Source organism: Protopterus annectens, chromosome 15.part0, assembly GCF_019279795.1.
Source record: "Protopterus annectens isolate FY-2018-M chromosome 15.part0, PAN1.0, whole genome shotgun sequence".
Lineage (NCBI taxonomy): Eukaryota > Metazoa > Chordata > Ceratodontiformes > Protopteridae > Protopterus > Protopterus annectens.
In genome coordinates this window covers 283,440,882-283,461,204 of record NC_056749.1, presented here as the reverse complement: position 1 = coordinate 283,461,204, position 20,323 = coordinate 283,440,882, and the positions used below count along the sequence as shown (strand labels likewise).

The 20,323-nt window shown below is 40.8% G+C and overlaps 1 protein-coding gene across 3 annotated transcripts in view; it reads right to left on the bottom strand.

Annotated features, from left to right (window-relative positions):
* YDJC (YdjC chitooligosaccharide deacetylase homolog) overlaps positions 1 to 20,323 on the bottom strand; it is a 171,391-nt gene that overhangs the window by 78,433 nt on the left and 72,635 nt on the right. For all 3 annotated transcript variants that reach the window (XM_044057064.1, XM_044057063.1, XM_044057061.1), the window contains exon 3: positions 17,607 to 17,766. In XM_044057064.1, coding sequence (XP_043912999.1) covers positions 17,607 to 17,766 — 160 coding nt within the window. The remainder of the gene's footprint in view (positions 1 to 17,606; positions 17,767 to 20,323) is intronic.

Below are 20,323 nucleotides of genomic sequence, written 5' to 3'. Positions count from 1 at the left end.
ATTAAGAGTAGCCAGCTGGGAGGCAACTTTAGCCTGGGCCCCTGCAGCTGATGTATCTTGAAGGGTATCTCCTAGCTCTTTAAGGAGATCCCTTTGATGGCAGGTAAAGTGGCACAAGTAGTTCAGTGGCCTCATGGAGCAGGTCGCTGAGGAAAACATCCACTTCCCATATCTGTCCATCATCCTAGATTCCTTATTAGGGGGATGGACAGACAAAGATGTTTCAGCCAACTCCTTTTTTGTGGCCGCTGCTACCACCATGGCATCAACGGGAGCACCCTTCATCAGAAATTGCTTGTCCTGTGGTGCAGTAATAAATTTTGTGGGTCTTCGGGGGGTTGGTTCCACTGTGTCTGGGGCTGACCACGCCTTCCGAGCCACCACAGACATCAGTGGATCGAAAGGCGGAGACACCCAGGAGGTGGAAGGTCGGGAACCAAATGCGTCCGGGAATACTGACTCATCCTTGGAAGGGTTAAGGGTAGTCCAGTTCCCCCTCTACCTAAGTATCTCAGGGATGTCTGAGAAAGAGACGTCCTCAGAGAGGGATCTCGGGGACCCTTCCGAATCCTCTAAGTCGGTATCTGAAGTGACAGACTCAGGGGAGTAAATATGCTGCCTCTTGCATTTCTTCTTTCGAGGGGGCTCCTCTGAATGATCAGGGGAGGCCTCGGAAGAGGAAGATACACCCAATGGGGTGCCCTGGAATGCTTGTTCCCCATGCTTGGGGTCTGGAGGAGGGGCAGAGGCAGACGCAGGCATCATGGGGGGAGGAGCCGATGAGGCTGATCGTGGGGCTGACTCAGAGGCCAGCACACTCCTCATGATCTTGAAGGCGCCCCTTCCCGATAGCAGAGAAGGCTCCGGCTCCAAAGAGACCGGAATCCTTCCCGGCACCGAGAGAGACGGCTCCAAAGCCGATATAGGAGCCGAACCCACCTGCGCCGAAGCTCTGAGAGGGAGAACGGGGTCGGACAAGGGTCCATTGCCACTCACCCCCTCAGAGCCGACGAGGGAGTCCCGGCGTCCAGATCCCTCCAAGGACGGCACCATGGAGGTGATCAGAGTCGATGGAACCGAAAGGGTAGGTATCGGCACCGACGGTTCCACGATCCGAGCCCCAGCAAGCTCCGGCTCCAAACTTAAGGGATGAGTCGAAGAAGGAACTACTGCAGAGACAGGCGGAGCCGAACCCTGATGAGGGGGGCTGGATAACACTTTAGCCAGGGCCTGCGATTTTAGAAGACTGCTCACCACTCTCTCCAAATCATGGTCAGATAGTCTAGAAGACTGAGAAGAGTGGGATCAGTGACTTCGCTCCGACTGTAACAGAGGCGACCCCGGAGCTGAGCGTATCGACTCTAGGGATGGAGATCTAGAGCATTTTCAGCTCCCTGATGGTTCCGACACCAGATTCGGGGCCGACTGTGATACAGGTACTTCGGTTCCAGCTGGAACCGAAGTTGAAGCAGACACCAGGCCGACGATGGCTCCGAACTGGGAGCCGATGGCTTCGTTGTCTTAGAGGGTTTCACTGGCTGGGCCTTAGCCGGTGACCCTTCAGGTTTGAGCAAACCCCTAAGGATTAGCTTATTCCTACGCTCTTGCAGGACTCTTGGACTAAAGGCGTGGCACACCGAACAAGAGTCCTGCAGGTGTGGGGCGCCCAAACAGTAGACACAAGAAGTGTGACCATCTGTCAGTGACATTTTCTGACAGCATGAGTCACACTTTTTGAATCCAGATACTTTCATATCTTTAGACATTCCTGTAAAAAGGAAATATCAATCACAGAGAAAAAGCAACAGAAGGGAAGTAGGTAACTAGTAAAAAACACATGCACTCAACACAAGTTACCACACCCTAACAGCACACACACACTAAATATCTAAGAAATAGTAACTAAACCTGTTGATATATAACAATTTCTAATAAAACTACTATATTGAAGAACAAGGATTAGCCTCTAACTAAAAATGGCTACCTTGAAGAAACAAAAGGGGAAGGGGGGAGGGGAAAACTCTAACAAAAATGAGTTTCCGAGGGAAAGGAGACTAAATTACAAATAGCTAACTAGACCAGTAGAGCTACTATAACTATAACTACTATAACTTTAATACAAAATTTTTATAAAAGCTAACACTAAAATAGAAAAATATGACCTAAGCCAGCAAAAGCAACCTCGCAGCAGAAGCGGCAAATGAGATGTGAGTATCTAGCACCAGGCATCATAGGATATAGGGGGGCCTTGAGCCAGTAAGCAGCTCTCGAGCTTTTGAAGATGGCCTCGGCTCCGAACCCAACCAGCAAGAATGAAGGCGAGATAGACAACTTAACATCATCCCTTGGGAATGTGAATCAGATGAGACCATAGGAACGGGAACCAGACTTGACTGGGCTAATACAGGGCTTTGAGGATCACTTTGCTTCTCAACCTTTGAGCTTTCTGGAGGAATTTCAGAATGAGGGAAAATTAAGGAAAGGCATACAGTAGACCCTGGGGCCAATCGTGCATTAGAGTATCCCTCAGGGGTTCCCCCTGAGCAGGGATCAGGGCAAAGTAGCTTCTGCAGTTGTTGTTTAGGGGGGAAGCAAACAGATCGCAGCAAGGCTTGCTCCAGCGGCGGAAAATCCAATCCGCTATTACAGGATTGAGGGACCACTCATGAGGCATCAGGATGTTCCTGCTCAGATTGTCTGCAATAAGGCTGGAACTCCCGGGAATGTGCATTGCTATAAGAAAGTGGTTGGAAGCCATCGCCCAGTGCCAAATCCTCATGACTTCCCAACACGGAGTAAGACCTGGTTCCACCTTGCTTGTTGATATACCGGACGACTGACCTGTTGTCCGACTGAATTGCAATGGTCTCAGAAGGTAGGGATGCATGGAACGCTTGCAACGCTAAGAGGACTGCCCTCAGTTCCAGGACATTTATGTGCAAATTGGCCTCCATGGGGAACCAGGTGCCTTGGACCCTCTTTCCCCTGGAAATGCCCTCCAGGGAAGAGTCCGTGGTCACCGTGGCCATGGGCTGGGGGAGACAGAACAGTCAACACCAAAGATTCGATTGTGACTTCATCCACCACAGCATTTCTTCCTCGCAAAGGTTTGTAAAATGTATCATGTGGTCGAATGGGTGAGTTAAGATCGACCACTGTGCAGAAAGAAGCCACTGTAGTATTTTCATGTGAAACCTCGCCAGTGGTACTAAAGTAATAGCAGCAGCCATGGAGCCTAAGAGCTGCAGTACAAGGTGTGCTAGTACATAGGTCTGTGGAAGGAGGGCTTGGATTTGGGGTCTTATTTTCAAAAGCCTGTGAGGAGGGAGGGAAGCTTGACAGGATGTTGTGCTGAAGACTGCTCCAATGAATTCCAATGTTTTTGCTGGGGACATTTGAGATTTGTCCTTGTTGATTGTAATCCCCAAGCGGAGAGTGAGGCCTTGAGTGTAAGAGAGGCTGTGGATTAGAAGATTCCTGGTCGGTATGGAGCCAATCGTCTAGATATGGAAATACCTGGAATCCTTGTAGTCAAAGGTGAGTTACTACAACTGCCATACATTTGGTGAACACTCTGGGGGCTGTCGACAGACTGAAAGGCAGTGCCCTGAACTGGCTGTGATTGGCTCCCAGCCGTTAGCGGAGAAACCTCCCGGAGAAGTGATCCATCTTTATGTGGTAATACAAATTCTGAAGGTCTATAGAGCACATCCAGTTGTCCCTCCCTGTACTGTTACCATCTGGAATTTTTGAGGTTTGATAAATTTGTTCAGTAGGCTGAGATCCAAGATCAGTCTCCAGTCCCCTGTCTTTTTTGGCACTAAAAGGAACCTCGAGTAAAACCCGGATCCTCTCTGGTCTGGTGGGACTGGTTGGCTGACTCTTTTTCTTAGCAGTTTTTATATTTCTAAGGCTGCTACTTCCCTCTGATTGGGTTGCACATTGGGGATTCATTTGACGGGTCTGGGAGTTAAATCGAATGGTATCTGGTAGCCTCTGGATATTATTCTCTGCACCCAAACATCGGTAGTAATAAGTTGCCAGGTTGGTAGGTGCAGAGAAAAATGACCCTCGACTGCTTCAAGAGGAAAGCAATCAGGCCGCTGCACAGGAGCGCTGGTAGGGTCGGCTGGAGAAGGAATCTCTAGCGTCCTGGTTACATGGACCCCTTCTACCCCAAAAGGGGCGTCTTCCAGATGAGTTGCCCCCTCTGCACCAGGGGGGATTGCTCACCATGAGTGTCAGAAAAACATCCTTGGTATTTTCTGAACCACATTTTTCCGCCCTTCTGGTTCCTGGAGTAGGACCTCTGGGGAGTGGAAAAGCATATGCCCACAGCAGACAAGGTATTTCCATCTTTCTCACTTCGTGCTAATTTGTCTCATACTTTGGGACCAAAAAGTGCAGATTCCTTGACAGGTGCATTGAAGAAAAAAGATTTAAAGGGGACTGTGAAATCACACAACTGCATCCAAGCATTATGTCTCATGACAATGCCTGATGCGGCAGCTCGAGCTGCCCCCTCGGTGGTGTGAGATATTAAACACACCGAGGATTTCGAGATAGATTCAAGGGTAGCTGGCTGAGAGGCGACAGTGTCACGCACCTCATCAGGCAGTACCCCCACCAAAGAGGAGGACATTTCGGAGATTAGGTCTCTTCATAGGCGAGTGAAGTGTGCCAGATAGTTCAGCGACTGAATGGCAAAGGTCGCTGAAGCATAGGTCTGCTTCCCTAGTCTGTCCATGGCCTGAGACTCCCTGTTCGGAGGACGGACAGTGGAACTATCTTCTGCCAGTTCCCTCTTGGTGGCTGCCACCACGACCATGGAATCAACTGTCAACTGCTTAGACCAGCGGGGCTGGTCTTCAGGTGTGGATAGAATTTTGTCAGGCCTCCAGGGGACAGGTTCTACATTGTCCGAGGCCTTCCAGGCATGCTGCACGATCAGCTTAACAAGCTCATATGCAGGTGGTGTCATCCAGGAAGTAGATGGCTGGGCATGGAAGGCCCGCAAGAACACTGATTCCTCAGAGGAAGGGTTACAGACTTCCAGTCTCCCCACTGCTTGAGGATTTCATGAACTTCTCTGAATGAGACATCATCTGGGGGAGACCATGGGGACCGCTCTCCCTCATCACAATCGGTGTCTTCAGTGTCTTCAGGGGAATGAAGGTGCTTCCTCTTGCACCATTTCTTCCGGGGTGGCTCTCCAGTGGGATCTTTTGAGGAGGACTCTGGAGAAAGGGTTCCCTTCAAAGGGAGGTCTTGTGGCTTCCATGCCCGGGATCCAGAAGTAGGGGGTTGGGACAGCTGCATGCTGGGGGGTCGGGAGTCTGATGCCGAAGTCATTGATGCTGACTGTGAGCCTGCGGTGGCAAAAACCCTCTCCATCACCTGGAAAGCAGGCCCACCTAAGGAGGGATGGGAGCCCGGAACCGAGAAGGACAATTTCAGAACTGGGGTCACACTCTGCCCGGAGAAGCCCACCTCCAGATGAGGAGCTCCGAGAGGACTGGAAGCCATTGGAGCCATGGACATAGATGGTGCCAGGCTAGGTACCAAGGTGCCAACAGTCCAAACACTGCTCCAAGAGTGCACCGGCTCCAACGGAACTGATGCAGCAAGGGTGGTCAGTGCCAACAGGGAAAAATCTGCAGTCGGAGCGGAGACAGTATGCACTGGGGTAGACATTGGTTCCGAGATCTCTGGGGCCTGGGTAGAGGCCAGAGGAGGATAAACAGGAGAATATGCTGTGAAGGATTCTGAGCCAAAGGGGATGGAAGGTCTAGCTGGAGTGGGCAGTCCCCTAGCTTCCAGAGGCTGGCCCACAACCCACACTACATCTAGTTCAGAAAAGCTCCTGGTGGATCTAAAGGAGGCTGCTGAAGGAGAATCACGTCTGTCAAGAAAGGGGCTAAAGCGATGCCCCAGAAAAGGGTTGTACATTGGACAGTATCTGGTTCTTGGGAGATATTCGACTTTAGGAGCCAAGGTCATAATCACAGATAGAGTATCCAATGTCTAAATGGGAAGGCCCTAGGTGATACACACATTTATCGTGTGCATCTGAATTTGATAGCTTGTGGGAACAAGCTATGCTTTTTTGACTCTGTAGGGCTTATCTGTCATTCTCATAGACAATAAAGTGAGAGGAAGAAAAATTATTCCAGTACGATAAGTTATCCTAGAAGAAAAAAATTAAAACTGTGGTGTGTATATATATATATATATATATATATATATATATATATATATATATATATATATATATATATATTACTACTGCTTTTTTTTTTTAAACTTAATTAAGTCCCAGAAAGGAGCAAGAGAGATAGAGAGAGAAAAAGAGATAGGGAACAATAAGGGAAAGTGCTAAAGAGAGGAATAGAATAGGAAATTAAAGGAAAATACTTATTTAAGACATTTTTCTTGAAAGAGCCTCTTGAGCACCACAATCCATCAAATACTTATGATAGCAAATGAAAACAGAGGTAGCTCACTATCTGCACAGGGATTATGGGCAGAGGAAGGAGGCTGAGGCCTGGATCCAAAGCTTAGAAGTGGCTGAAGCCGGATCCAAGGTCACATCCAGAACCACACACTGAGGAACAGATGTAAAAGGCAACATCAGATCAACTGTATAAAAGATCAGCCTGAAAAACATTAGTGTATGCATGTACCACAAAGGTTGGAAATACACATTCAAAAAGCTGTCATGTATAATAGGTGGGAACAGTAACTTCTTATTATAATGGCACTGGTATCCACATTATCTTAGAAAGCAAATGGCCTTACTGTTATAGACAAAAAGGTAACAGTATTGAATTATATTAAGCAATGCAGACTGCAAATAGCAATGCTGCAGGAGACAAAAATAGGCATCTGAATATGATTAAGAAAGTATTTCAGGATGGATTTTGAGCAGAATATCGGGGACAAGGGAAAGGGGGAGGAATTATACTAACTGCTAGAGGAGCTTCAATAGTGATAGAAGAGGGAAAAGAAAGATAGTAATGGTAGATTTGTGGTAGTAAGGGGCTATTCGCATGGGAGGACGATTTACGCTGGCAAGGGTTTATAATCCACCAAAGAACTGCTGTTATGGAGCTTAAGAAATTTTGGGGAAAAATAATCAACTTTCAGTAAGGAATATTACTTTTAGGTGAGCACTGTAACTTAATTTGTAACAGTGAGGATGTATGTGGGGGACCTAGAAGAGAAAGTATAACAAAAGACAGTAGATTTCTGAAGACATTTATGAAAATATTTGGTATGGAAGACATGAATTCAGTAGTAGGAACTCTGAGAGAATTTACATGTTACTCCCAAGGTCCAATAACTGGTCTAGACTAGACAGAAATTATATTTCACAGGAACATGTGCATTTAATTGAAAGCTTTGACATACATCCAATAACTACTTCAGATCATGCACCAATAAAAGCTAAGATAAAAATGTAGGGTAATGAATTAAAAAGAGACACTAGTACTTTCCCACCTGTCAAAAAGAGAGGAATTTAAGGAATGAGTAATGGAAATTATAAGGTTCATAGGTTTATAACTAGGCTAACAACCACCAGGGTCTTAGCCGTGCAACTCAACTCAGTTTTGTCCCAGAGTTCCTTGGATGCCTATATGGTGGGGCATGTTAGTAAAGAGGTAGTGGAAATTATTCAAGCGTTATTAGGGCTAATAAAAATTTCTTCAGAAGTTACAGCTAGTGAGTATATGGTTAAGAAATAATAGGAGTTATTCAGAGGGCTGACAAAGGTTAAAGTTTTGCAGAATAAGGGGAATCTCACAGAAAAACTAGAGGTGCAATTGCAGACTGCTAAAGAGAAAATAAGGGACTATCTGGATAATATGCATGAGTTTAGAAAGATTGCTGTTAAGCAACTATAATTGATGATAACTCCACAGCACAACAACTTAGACAACAGAAAGTAGAAAGGGTTGTCACTAACCTTAGGCAGCCTATAACTAGAAAAGTAACCAGACAGGTAGTACAGATATTTCAGAAATTTTATGAAAATTTGCATTAAGCAGAGAAATGTGGAAATCAAGAAAGAGCATAAATGGAAATATTTATGCAAGACTTAAGTACACCAAGGTTAGAGGTAGACGAGGCTCAAGAATTAACAGTTAAGATAGGAAGAAATGAAATTAAAATGGTGATGTACAATTAATCTGCAGAAAAGCTTCCAGGAACAGATGTTATTCCTGTTGAAGTCTGGAAGTTAGGGAAGAAAGTGATACAGATCTGGAAGGTTTTACCTGTATTTTAAAAGGAGGGAAGCACCAACATCTTGGAAGAAAGTTGTGGTGGCTGTAATACCTAAAGACACTTCAGACACAGATACATTTCAATTTTAAACCATGATTATATAGTGTTTATGTCTATAGTAGCTAAATAAATGACAAAGATGCTGCCAAAATTGACAGATATGGATCTATGTGGTTTTGTGGAGGGGAGGCAAACATTTGACAACATTAATAGAGCAGTTATGATCCAGAGGGAAGCAGAATGTAAGAAAGTGCCACTGTTGTTGGTGTGTCTTGATGCAGAGAAATCATCTGGCAAAGTAAGCCTGGGTTTTATGAGTATGGTGATGGAAACATCTTCATTCTCTGATACAATAATAAGGTTAATTAGGAGGATATGTGAGGTAATTGGGACCATATGCTTCAAGAGTGAAACGGGTTGGCAGATTTTAAAAATTCTCCACTGCGTACTCCGTTAGCAATACTGGGCAAATGTGGGGGTAACTAGGGAAATGGTGTTTTTGAACTGGAATACTGGCTCTGAACTGCTCAGACACAAGAAGGCCTTGTTAAGTTTAATTATGTTGGCTAGCAAAAAAGCAATTACTAGAAAATGGAAATCAAAGTGTAAACAGCTGTATTTAAAGTACTGAATTTTGTGACAGATATAAAATAACTGAAAGTGGCATCTTTAGAAAAGGGAAGGAGCAAATTACATAGAAATAGATGGAAATTGTATGAACAATAAATGCAGAATAATCTTCAGGAGGAGGAGTGAGGTTTAAGGGAAAGCAGGAACTGAGCAACTTATGTAATGCTGAACTGATGCTAGTTATAAAAAAGAACATATGTTATGTATAGTGTACGTAACTGGAAATTTCTTTTATATTGATGTACGTTTCTGTATGTTTTATGTGATAATTTAATAAATGTGTTAAAAAGAAAATAAACCTCCATGGAGTGACTCAGTGTATATATTACAACATCCCAGGTGATGTAGGAAGAAGATGCCTTGTAAGGCATGCTTGCATGAAAGTAGCTGCGTACATATCCCTTCTTGACTTTGTAGTGGAAGGAAGTTGGTAAAAGACAGAAAAATCCCCATTCAGATAAATTGCAGTAAATTTAGAAATGGAAATGAGTGTATGTGTATATATATATATATATATATATATATATATATATATATATATATATATATATATATATATATGCCTAGATACTTGCGCTAAGAAAATAATCAACAAATGATTTTCTTTTCTATGTACAGAAATATATGTATATAATATGTACATTGAAAAGCCCATGCAGTTTACCAATGTACTGATGAAGAAGATGAATACTCTAATACTGCACTTAAACTGGATATGAAACGGAACATATCATTCCTTTGGCAGTGCTGGGGAGTGTGTGTTTATGTGGAGATAAGAGGGTGGGCATACTTACAGAACTTAAACAGGGACCATGTTTTGAAAAATATGACAACCTGAAGACTCAAGCTGAAGTTAGAAGGTGGACATCTCAAGGAAGGCATGAAGTAATTCAGAGACTGTGGTGGATAACCAGAACAATCTGCCTGATGAGATAACAGGATAAAAAAAAAAGAATGAAAAGGACAAACTGAACTATTTTTAAAAAGGATGAGAAAATAAAAATGAAATAAGCTATTAGTCAAGTAGGTGTACCTTATGCAACAGATCCTGAAACAGAGAGGCTAAGCGAGTCATTGTCTTAACTGATATCTTATACAACGACCTCCCCCCATTAATATTCCAAAACCTGCACGCTGATTGGTCAACGTGCACGTTGTAAATCAGACTTACACTAATGGAAAAAGGTCCGGTCACCCGGCCTTTTTCCATTAGTATAAGTCTTTTTTTACAGCAACGGAGAACGCAAGATCTCTGTTGCTTTTTAGACACTGTCTCGCTATGTTAAAGGAGTTTAACATAGCAAGACAGCTTTAAAAAAAGTAACGGAGATCTTCCTTTCTCCGTTGCTTTTTTTAAAGCTGTCTCGCTATGTTAAACTCCTTTAACATAGCAAGACTCTTTGTAAAAAGCAACAAAGATTTTGCTTTCTCTGTTGCTTCCACCCACAGCTCTGATGTACTGCGTAAGCATACGCATGCGCAGTACATCAGAACTGCCGCAGAATACCAGACAGCTGCGGAAGGGCATCATGGAGGCATTATACAATGCCATTATTTAAGAAAAGTAAGTATTTCCTTTCTTAAATAATGTCATTGTATAATAGCAATAACCTACTTCTGGGCGTGGGTAATGCTGGATTTACCCCCGGTTGTCTTTGTTTGGCCATTCGGGCTTCGCCCTCATTTCCAAACCACACCAACCGTGGGTAAATCCAGCATTGCCCACACCCAGGCATGGGTTATTGCTTAAATATATTATGCTCTACTCTTGTGCACTCCTTTTCAGTCCTAAATATTACAGATATTAGTATGTGGATCAACAAATGAATCCAGTCAGCTTTATTGTGCCTGTATTCCTCAGAGATTTATTCACAATGCAGGTTATAGTCACACTGTTGGTAAATGCACTACACTACCAAACTCAAGTCAGTGATGGTAATTCAGATGTTAGATATACTGCTGTTTACGACTTCATCACTATACTACTAGAATTTATGACAAGAATGATCTACTCATGTAGCATTTTTTCTCTGTCAACACACACTGCATCTCACAGATACAGGTTCACTACCAGCTTCTCTGATGATACACTAGGTTGTAGTTTGAAATGACCTGGTATCCTGAAGCTGGTTTGGATTCTGGGCCATCTCAGTAAAAGAAAGGGATATTTAGATGTGGTAATAAAGGTACCATTGATAAACTGCACGTCTGTACTGTGGCTAAGTACATCATTGTTTGCCCTTCAGTATCTGCAAATGCACTGTATGTTTAAGTGAAATACTAAGGGCTAACTTTTCAATAGTACACTGCGGGTTACAAAACTAGACTTAAGTTTCAAAGCATGATGTTCTGTAGGCTAGCATTACTTTGCAAGACATAAAACTGAAGTTCATGATCAAATGATGATGTTCCATCTGCAACTCACAATATTATCAGATTTTATACAACTGGCAGGAAATCTTAGATTTGTTTAAAATTTAAACTGACAAACTGAGGCTTTCTCTTGTATATCCTTGCATTTGTACAGCTTTTTGTGTCATTAGAATACACAGTAATCAATCACTTTTACCAAGGAAGGATTTACAAAGAATACAAATATCTTCCAGGAGGCAACTCTCTGTGTTCAAGGTAGGGCACAATTATTCAAATTCTTTTCTCAGGCATTAATTGTGTGGCATTTACAGCTGTATGACAGCGCCACTGGCATCCAGATGTAGAGCCTGGAACTGCTATAAAAACTGAAACCTGAATGGCAGGTTCTATTATATTTAATAACACATATTCAAAAGGTACACTGTCATAAGCATATGGAGCTGCACTGTAAATGTACACTGAAACCAAATACCAAAGAGCTGATGCACACTTTTTATTTTTCCAGGAGTACACCTGATGGTAGGTAAGATGATGTCATAAGCATATGGAGTATGATAGCAGGCTACCTCCTGCTATCATACTCCATATCCAAACTATGGAACTCCCTTCCTGCCTCCCTTCGCAATACTCCAAACCTTACCAACTTCAAATCTCTCTTGTTCTCATACCTTTCCTCCAAATGAATTTGCCCAACCCACTCTCCAACATAACCTCCTCCCTAGCTCCCCTCAGATCCCTCCTTCTTCTCATAATATAACTTTGTTCTATTATTACACCCCTTTAACTAACACTGCACTATTCTTCTTCTTCACATTGATTACCACGGTTATCTTCCTGCATCAAAAAATCATCCTAACACTGTCTAAACAAAACTGACAACAATCACCTATTACTATTTGTATTTTCTTACATTTAATAATATTCTGTATTTTTTTGAACAACTGTAGTATACCTCATATGCATTTTTACTGTATTCTCAAGCTTGTTGTATATATGTTGTATATAACTATATAATATCAAATATGTTTGTAAACTGAATATTTTACTTATGTATGTAACTTTATGTATGTTTGTAACTGTCCTTGGAGCTTTTCTCCCCAGCCCTCCACTGAAAACGGGCTCTTCTTGGCCCAGTGGACTTCCCCGGTCACCAAACTGAAATAAATAAATAAACGTGGTTAGTTTTGCAGTTCATCTTGTGTTAATATGTGTGGGCGTGGTTTGTACAACAAAGCAGAAAAAGGCACTGCTGCCTTGTGGTAATTAATTAGACATCCTATTTCCTGTCTTGGCCTGGACCATGTCAGATGAGAAGTGGTTAAAGTTGTAGCAATGCTTCTATTTATCAGACACTCCAGGCCACTAATGTAAACTTTCTAAACTGAGCAATTTACAGTTTACTTTATGGGTTAGTCCCACTAGATCTATGGGCTGCTTTCAAGGCAAACCACAGTAGCCATTTATACTGACTAAAGGTACTTTGTCCAGGACTTTTATTTGCTTATGTGGGCACAGTTAACAAAATGAGCTTGTCCAGGGCCCCCTTCTAGCCACAGTGTTCCACAGTGCCAAATACAATATAGTGCACACACTGAATAGAAAAGCGCAGAGTCATCTAGTAATGTAATGACATTAACTAGTAACGTGAATTTAACAGTCAGACATACGTAAAGGGCAATGAAAATAACAGGCAGTATTTTGACTATAAAAGTTATGTAACGTCAGATATTAGATTGTACAAATTATTTACAGTTGTGTTAACTATATCAAGTGTTTGAAGACAGTGAGACATAAATGCTTTAGAGAATGGAAGTAGAGAACAGCAGCTGTACGCAGTATTTACAATAATCATGCGATTGATGAGGTACGTCTAACAGAACTAAGAAATTATTTGAGGGAAGTAATGGAATACATTGCTTGATAGTAGAAATTATGTATTTTACTCTGTATACTTCAAACATTTGCATCTGTTTTTTTTGGGGGGGCGAATCAGGGTAATTCCACTGTTTTTCCAGTAAATTCTTTGGACTCCAACATCCATAAGGACTACTACCAGTCTGGACAGATGGGACCTCTACTTAACATCTCATTAATAGAACAGTAACTCAGGTGCACAGCACCCCTCCCTGATACACTGCACCATTGTTCTTGGGATTCCAAAAGGACTTTGACATGAAGTAACATGCTATGCCACGCATCTACCCTATATGCTAGAGTTCAAAACCAAGGGCCAGGATGGTGGAGGATTTCTGTTATGCCACCCTGGATGTTCTGGAATTTGGTTTTTTGGCAGTACTGGAACATGAACCCAAGTACCTAGTGAAGAACAGAACCCAAAGCCTTCCTGTCTTCCTAGCAAAGGTAAGTGTGTGCTCCCAGTTAATAAAATAAAAAATAAAATGGCTTACTGCTCAACTGAAGATAAACTGTGTTTTAATTCACAAAAGTATTGGCCTCTTGAACTGGACACAGCATGTCAGGTAATTTTAATGAATGAATCTGAAAATTCATCTTGCCGGTTACTTATTAAAGTTGTACCTCACTAGATAGAGTAGTATGGTTCCACATTTCTGACATTTGTGTTTTACCATTTTTATGTTACTAAATTTGAACTACTGGAAAGGCATATTGAGTACCTTGAACTGTGTCACCACTCCCCCCCCCCCCAAAAAAAAATCTGAAAATATGTATGCCATTTTTAAACATAAGCCACACAGCATATGCAATGCTTTCTCAGTGACCAAACCAAAGCATTATAATCCTTTCCCACATGCCTTCGGTATTAAAGGTAAACAGCATATCTCTGCATCTTTTAAATAAGTCTATGAGACTGCATCAGTAATAAAGCAACAAATGATTGCTTTCTAACAAAACAGTAGGTCACCTAACTCGTGAAACAGCTACTCATTTCTTTCCCTACAACATCATTCTAGCAAAAATAAAAATTAAAGACACACTGAAATAGGTTATTTATGACTAAACTAGATGTCTTTATGGTTTTGTATTCAATGCATGCACTGTATTGTCTTTGCCACTTTGGCCAGCTGCAACTGGAAGAAGTCCATGGATAAGCTTATTTCAGTAACTGTGGACAAATAATGACATTTACTTCTCTATTACAAGACAACAACTGCTTTTCTGCACAGGAGCCATGAATCCATGCCATTCTGTTTGGTAATGAAAGACAACATGACTTGACTGTCCAACAGGAGCAAGAGACTCTAAAGCCCCTTTTGTAAAAGAGAATGGATCTGTTCCAGGGGCTATACAAGGAGAAGAGCTACCACTTTAATATACGATCACCTGAAACTATGCCCAGAACCCCCCAGTTCTTGGTAATGCTTATCCAAACTAGGGGATTTTCCTAAAGGGACTGTACTCACTATATAAATCTTGGTGTAACTTATTTCTAGACACTACTCTCAAGTTTCAGTATAGCAGCTGATCCAGGCAATCTGTGATTTCCCCTGGGAGTGTCTGGAGAAAAGTTGTCAAGCCGGGGGTATAGCAAAGAAAATATTTACATGGACTGCAGATCAGAAGAGAGACAGCCATGATAAGAGTTAGGGAGCTCATGATTATAATTTCCTGTTTTGCTTTTGCAACTGCCAAATAGTCATAAAAGTCAGAGTTGGACAGATTATAGTTATCTTCAGTTGGTGGTAATGGTGGAACAGCTATATGTTTGTTCAAATCTACTTCATATTTCTCTCTGCTGTGCACGTCTGTCTGTATATTTTTTAAACAGTGTTTAATGATTTCAGTCAGTGACACTTGAATTTGGTGTTCCTCTTCTTACCAGTGGCTCAATGAAAAATCTGAAAGACCTACAAACACTATTTACCAGAATCTGATGTTTTAGTATTCTTTCTCCACAAAATAAACACTAAATAGGAGTATGCTACAAGGCTGACAGTTCAAAATTGTGCTGATCTCTTAATGCATGCACTCGTTCATAACTCCTCTATAACAGCTCTTTCCTTTCTCTCTGAGACAGCTTACTTACTAGAAATACTCACTACCAATTACACTTTCGCTGTTAACAATTCAACTTTACTTCAAAAACCCACAAATAACATAGCCTCACTAGACCATGCTTTCTCTAATATTAGCCCAGAGTTTATAATTCGGGCAAAAACTTTAGAACACTTGCAAAAAGGGGCATAAGCTGCTTCAAATTTTCTACTATTATTTATTCTGCATATTCATGCCTCTTACCCAATACAGCTGCATATCATTGGTTGTAATTCTCAGGCAGATGAATCCTACAGTTGCTCAGTATATACTGTATATGCCTGTTTACCTGTATTAATTACCTAACTATCTTAAATATGGGGACTGTTTGATCTATACCTACTTATACCAGAACTGTTACATTTATAATGTGTTGACATCTGCAAATTGCATTTGCGTTTTGTACAAATGTGTTTAATGCCATTTGCAGACAGTAGCTGAAATGTGTCTACAATGGATCCATCTACTATCCTAGTTAACAAATTAAAATAATCCTTATTTCATTCCAAAAGCTTATGGTGAGCTATTTATTGATGTATATAAAGATAACTGCATAATAGTGATGAATTATAACTGTTGCCATCCACCTATTGAAAGAAGAAACTACTTAGCTATAGCTTCTGTAAATTAACAAGTGTACAGCAGTTGTGATTGTAGTAAGTCACATGAGTCTGGCTGGTGTCAGAATTATACTGTAAAAGGAAAAAGTGGTAGTGGCACTGATAAAAGTAATTACAGCCCCTTCTTGACAATGTGCGTGAGGATGTATACCCATGTATGCAAAGCAGTTTTAGCCATGATACATTTACTGGTGGTAATGCAGCAGTAGAAGGCATCAGGCTAAAAATAAGGTAGTAGTGTTTATAATTGTTATTTGCAGCTATACAGTGTACAGTGTAAACTGGGTATGGCTGGTGCATCTCATAACCCAAGGCAGCAGTATTTACACCTCATATGCTCTTAAGGCTGAGCACCTTGTATATATACTGCTGCTACAGTTAGTTTGTAGTTACATCCCTTACACTAAATAGTGGCTTAGTGGCTGAAGACACAAGACTCAGTAACCGATATAAGATAGTTCTTTAAAGGATAGTGAAAAAAATACATAAACCTATATATATATATATATATATATATATATATATATATATATATATACACATACATACACACACACACACACACACACATATATATATATATATATATATATAGATAGATAGATAGATATGTGTAATATATATATAGAGAGAGAAAGAGACACACACAGATATAGATACACAAATTATTTAAGTAGGATCATTAGCTTATTTAATGAAGGAAGGGAATGGAATGGATAACCTAGGATGGATAAAATAGTCCTTATCTACTGTTAGCTATCTATGTTTTACGTCTATCAACTGTGTACGTGGTGTGCTTACTTTCTAGTCAAAGATATCTTAATGTACCATTTTTTTTTTTACTGTCACAATATTAACATGCTATTTTCCCATTAAAGTCACAGGTTTTGGTAGCTTTTAATCCAAGTCTCAAGGCATAGCTGGGAAAAAAGTTAATATCACACAGGTTGTGGATGAAGTTCCATCACAGAATTTGTCTGAAATGTGTATGTGCCTCCCCTCTTTGTTACTGTATTCATTATAGATAAGATTAATTTTGTGAAGCAATGACAAAGAACCAAGTCTAAATAATATGCAATCATACATACATAGTTTTGGGTTCAAAAATGTAAAAACTGCATTATCAATCTATAGGCTGAGTTGAGGTCTCTCTACAAGAACAACATAGTGAAATAAAACATTTGGCCCTTAATACTAGTACTGTGCTAAACTACACTTGTAAATATGCAATGCAATTTTTTTTCTTATTTATATGTCTTCTACTCTCATCCCTTATGACCCACTCGCTTACATACTGTGTGTATTACACATGCACAATATGGCTGATCCTGGGCAAGTCTGTCTGCAGTATGCTACACGTGCCCATGACCACATATTAGCAGCCTGTCTCCTAGCTCTGCTAAAAGTCTGCTTCTCCTTATCGAATAGGCAGTGACCACACAACTGCATGTACCTAATACTTATGGTACCCTTCCTCACTAGTCAAAGATCACCAGTGGCACACAGCCAGCTTAAGAGTTCTGAATACATATATAGGTTTGTGTGTGTGTGCGTGTTGTACACATGCATATGGGTGTATGGTATATGCTCGTTTTTTAACTTCTTAATGTTTGTATGCAAGGGGCCATAAAAGTAGCTCTTCCATCCAATCTCCATTCTAAAGTGGCTGCTTTCATTCTCTACCTCTGACATCTTGATGAGCCCATTCTTCAGAGCCTTTCTGAATCCCATTTTTCCATGGAAAAAGCCATCTTCGTTGAGAAGAGAGGACTCCTTGCGGAGTTGTTCACAAATAGGAAGACCTTCTGAAAGGTTGGCATGTAGACCTATTGGAATGTTGTGCCTGAAATGGAGAGGAAATCAACAGTGACTTTAGCAAAAGAAGACAATAAGACTAATACCACTGGTCCTTGATTTATTACCACAGACCATTTTGTTCTGCATTTTAAATACTTCATTCAGCCTCTAAACAGCAGCAGTCACTGCAACCAATGCCACAGAACAAATGTTTATATATATCTATGTTTGCAAAATGTTGATCATATTTTTCCATAACAAAAATTGTTATAATAAATTTTGATGTCAGTTCTGCATTGGCTTGCAAAATAAAGCACCCTGTCTTCGTAGCAGCAGAATTAACAGAATAATTCAGTGCACACACATACACACAATGCATACAGTCAGACAGCCTGTAAATGCTTGGCCAACCAAGCCCTAGCCTACATGTTTGTCTTTTTGGATTTTTCCTGGAACTCCAGTCCGCAGTCGATTTTTATGGTGCCGAGTTACCAGTCCGATGCCCAACCTTCAGCGAAGGCACGCCCATTCACGCATGTCTTTCGGAGGCCACCCGACCGTGGGGAGGACATGCAGACTCCACACAGAAGGCACTCCAGCCGAGAATCGAACAAGAGAACCTCTTGCTGTAAGGTAACAACGCTACCACTGTACCAGCGCGGATCCTTTAAGCCCTAGCCTACATATACCTCTTAAAATAACATTAGGGAAAAAATATCAGATACATTTGGGAAGTATGGCTAGGCTTAAAAAGGCCCCTGTGGTTGTTAGCCAAGTTTACACATATGAACCTTATATCTACATTCAAACACAGTGTTACAGGTGATTCAGAAGAGTATTCAGTGAAGTAATTATTACTTCCTTTACAATACATGTACAACTCCTTAGCTGAAAGGAAAGACAATTGCAAACAGACATGTATTCATATTTCTTAACCTCTTAGTGCATGAATTATGGACAAGGCCAAAAATAAAGGGGGAACAAATACCCAAAGGTAAGGGACAGATTTTAAATATCTCTTTTACAAACTTAGAAAGTTGGTGGAATAACACTTTTTTCATGAACGTGCATTTTCTGAAGGATATGAAGTGTGAAATGCAAATAAATGTCTGTTAGCCAAAATATCAGACAAAAGCTGGACAAGCTGTGAAATTCTGGACAACTGAGAGATATGGTTACACTTATCTTGATCTGCTAGTCAAACATTAACAAACAAAGGCATGGAAAAATAAACACAGGTGTCAAGTATTGAAAAACAATCAACATGTCAGAATATTTCCATTCATTATTCTTGACTACAGAGTTTTCCACCACTGATCCAGCAGCAAACCACTTACAGACACACACACACACACACACACACACACACACACACACACACACACACACACACACACACTTTGATTTCTCACTACCAGTCTCAGACTACTTGTGATAGACTACTTAAATATAATATGTGCTGGTGAGGAACAAACTTGTATATCACTTATTTATAAGGCAAGGCTTTTTGCCAATATGTCTATGGGGAAATGTTTGAAATATGTTTCTATGTGTTATGCAGCAATTTCTGGCAATGAGCCACATCAGAGGAATGATGAAATATGTAAACAATCAGAACTAGGCTGTCAAGAACCATGTACTCACTGACTGAAACCCAGTCACAGTGCTTACACTGGTAGATGGTCACTATTTTAAGATGTCAACATTTATGCTGAGAAGTAATAAACAGCATTTTTAATTGCAGCACCAGCATGCTGTCAGATTTTAACTATAAACAGATAAACTTTCTGTATTGTCATTTATTTATTCATTCATTCTTTTAATAACCAGGCGGATGGGCTCCCTTTTCAGTTACAACCCAGCAACAATTATTCGAAATAGGAAATTAGTAACAAGACAAGCAGATATCAGACATGTAAATGTAAATATATACAGTCACACATGCTTGTAATGTATACAGCTAGCTGATAGAATTCTGTACTCTTAGAAAGATACTCTATGTGTACAAAGATGAGCAAATATTTATTATAGAACAGACTGGAATTAGCACTGATGTGAATGAGCTGAACTTGGAATTAGCATTGCTGTGTATGAGCTGAACTTGGAATTAGCATTGCTGTGTATGAGCTGAACTTGGAATTAGCATTGCTGTGTATAAACTGACCTTTTCATGGTTGTACAAGAATGATAGTAAACAGCACTTGTTTTATTCCGCCTTACAAACAAACACAAATGCTGCCAATAAAATGTCCAAATGTAAATGAAAATAGTCAGCGGCGTGAGCAAAACAATGAAGGAGACCAAAAGTACCATTAACAGCTATTCAGCTAATAAAGGCAAAACTCGTAACAGTTCGTTGCATCAAATCCTTTAGATAGAACAAGATAACATAATCCACATAGGTAAAAAACAAGTAGAATTTTTATTGGTGCACCTCAGGTTAGCTTTGGCATAAGCTTCATCAGACCTGAGTTGTGGTGTCATACATCCTGTTTAAATACTTTATAGAGGAAAACATATTTAATTACATTTAATTAAGCTTAATTAATTAATCTGTTTGTATCCACTCAAATTACACTAACATTTCATTCAATTGTATTCAA